Source organism: Aplysia californica, unplaced genomic scaffold (assembly GCF_000002075.1).
Source record: "Aplysia californica isolate F4 #8 unplaced genomic scaffold, AplCal3.0 scaffold00566, whole genome shotgun sequence".
NCBI classification, from domain to species: domain Eukaryota; kingdom Metazoa; phylum Mollusca; class Gastropoda; order Aplysiida; family Aplysiidae; genus Aplysia; species Aplysia californica.
The window spans coordinates 437,177-439,451 of NW_004797836.1; the positions used below are offsets into that span (position 1 = coordinate 437,177).

Genomic DNA, 2,275 nt, shown 5'->3' on the forward strand with positions numbered 1-2,275 from the left:
AGACTTGGATTGTTTACGTTTAACAGCTGATCTTTTGTGTACTTAGTTGTTTTCCCTGTTTGATTCAGTGCGCAAGGGTGTAACACAGGGAAAACCCGAACATGGTGGTATGATCTAGAGTTCACTACAAAACTGTAAACATGGCCAAAATAGTTCAATAGGGCCAGGGTAAAAATTACAAGTGCCATGGCTAATATTAGACTAGATCTTGTCTTTATATGTACTATTTTTACACCATTGCAGAGTAAATATAATGAACATTGTAGATGTAACGCTGAAAACAAAGTGCTGTTTTACAACGGCGAATAACTAAAAACCACGAAGAGCGATCGCGGAACGGGAAGAAAACAGCAGCAAAATCCACAATTACTACCTCTATGCAAGGAAAATGAAACAGCAAACTACACCTGACAATTCTTACAAAATGTTTCTTTATTATTATTTTTGGGCCGACTGGTATCATGTTGAACAAGAATACAAAATAGCCTGGTATCGAACTTGTGACATAGTGCAGTCGTGTATCCAATAATGTTCTTGCGCGATTTATTGCTAACATATTCATTTTCAATCCAGATTCTCTAGATTATTACAAAAGTATAAAACAAACTCTTTGTAGTTTTCAAAAAAAACCCAACAACAATCCAGCCTGTGTTTGGAATTACTCTCTGACGTAACAGTAGATAATCGTCATTGTGTGACGCGTGTGTGTTCTGTAAGGAGGAATACTTGTGTACCTGTTGGAGTTGGATATAATTTTTTCTTTGATTGAGAACATTACTGCTTATTGTGCAACTGGAGTACGTTTCTGTTCAGGCAAAAGCCCAATATTGCCCCGGATGGACTGGATGCCATGGATCTACAGACACAGCCTTTTATTTTCAACTGGATAGAATGTCTTACAAAATAAACAGTGTCAGACACAAAGGAATCAAGGAGTGGAGACTCAAAACTTTTTTGAGTTGTAACTCAAGTGTGCATCACATAATTTGTACTTCAGCTTACACTTATAGCACTCAGAGGGTTACAATTCAGGCTTGCATCCCGTCTGTCATCAGGTGAGCCCTAAGTCTCACCCGTGGAGTGCCGCCATAAGCACTCAGTAAAGTGTTGCTTACGTGTGAATATCGGCCGCTGTTCCCGCGGGGCATCTATTCTGCCGTAAGTATCCCCTGATGCGTCCCTTACGTACTTAAACCAAGTACAGTACCCGCTGGGCCATAACTTCCACGTACCTCACCGGAAGCACACACCACGCTCGAACTCACAACGAGTGTGTATCACCTGTGACACTCACCAGGGTGTCAAGTAGTAAGTGTGAACTCCGTCCAGCCCAAGCTAAAGTGTGGCGCACGTAGACTGTCACCAATAGCACACGCTCTGACGTAGGAGTGCCTATCATTTTTGACAAACTCAAAGGTGTCGAGTAAGTGTGGATCCCCTATAGCCCAAGCTAAATTGTGACTTTCGTGCACGACAGTATCACCAGTAGCGGACGCTGTAACGTAAGAGTGCGTATCACCTACAGCACTCAACGAGCCCTTACGCCTCAGCGCGTATCACCACTGACGATCCCGAACGCGCACCAACTCAGGCACGCGCAGAGCTCGCCCCCGACGTATGCCAGATCGGAAGTGGCGTCTGAGGGCGGCCAATGTCCCCTGAGGTCCCCCGTGGCAGGCGGACGCAGGACGCCGGACATAGCATTCGCTGGAGTGAGCGATGCCGTTTTCTTCTTTCTTCTTCGTTCACGAGCGATGCCGTCTGAGCCGCTGGACAAACCATGGGCCTCCGGAGACACAGCAGGATTATGCTGGCCGTGGTCTTCCTCACCTACTTTGTCTACGGGAACTTTCTGTAAGTCAATGCCCTTGTGTTGCAGTTAATCTTGCTAAAAGCCCTACTTAGTGTCACTGCTCTATCCCTCCTGCCTTTATCTTTATTTCACTCTCTAATAGAGAGGTTCAATGCCGTAATAAACTCTAAGTCATTTTGAAAGCTCACTGTTTCAAATGCAACGTCTTTATATTAGTAAGACAATGTCGTTGTTCATGCTTGCTTTAACTGATAAACGTTTATGTTTCTGTTTTGTTTTCTTGTGATGGGAAGATTTTTTGAGATGGGTTTGCTTTAGTGGAGGGAGGAGGGAGGAGGGGAGGGGGGCATGTTTGTGTTGAGCTGAGTCTTCCTGCCCACTTCACAAGTAACGTGCCAGTATTCAGCTGTACACATAACTTTGCAGCGTTATGAGTGACATAATATTATCACTACCACACCC

General features: G+C 44.5%; 1 protein-coding gene across 1 annotated transcript in view; it reads left to right on the forward strand.

The window, feature by feature from the left end:
• Nucleotides 1-1,854, forward strand: part of LOC106012925 (protein Wnt-7b) — a gene marked incomplete at its 3' end in the record, with an annotated part of 16,849 nt that extends 14,995 nt beyond the window's left edge. The window contains 1 exon segment of the mRNA XM_035972049.1: nt 574-1,854. Within this exon segment, the coding sequence (XP_035827942.1) occupies nt 1,781-1,854 (74 nt within the window).
• Nucleotides 1,855-2,275: the final 421 nt, after the last annotated feature.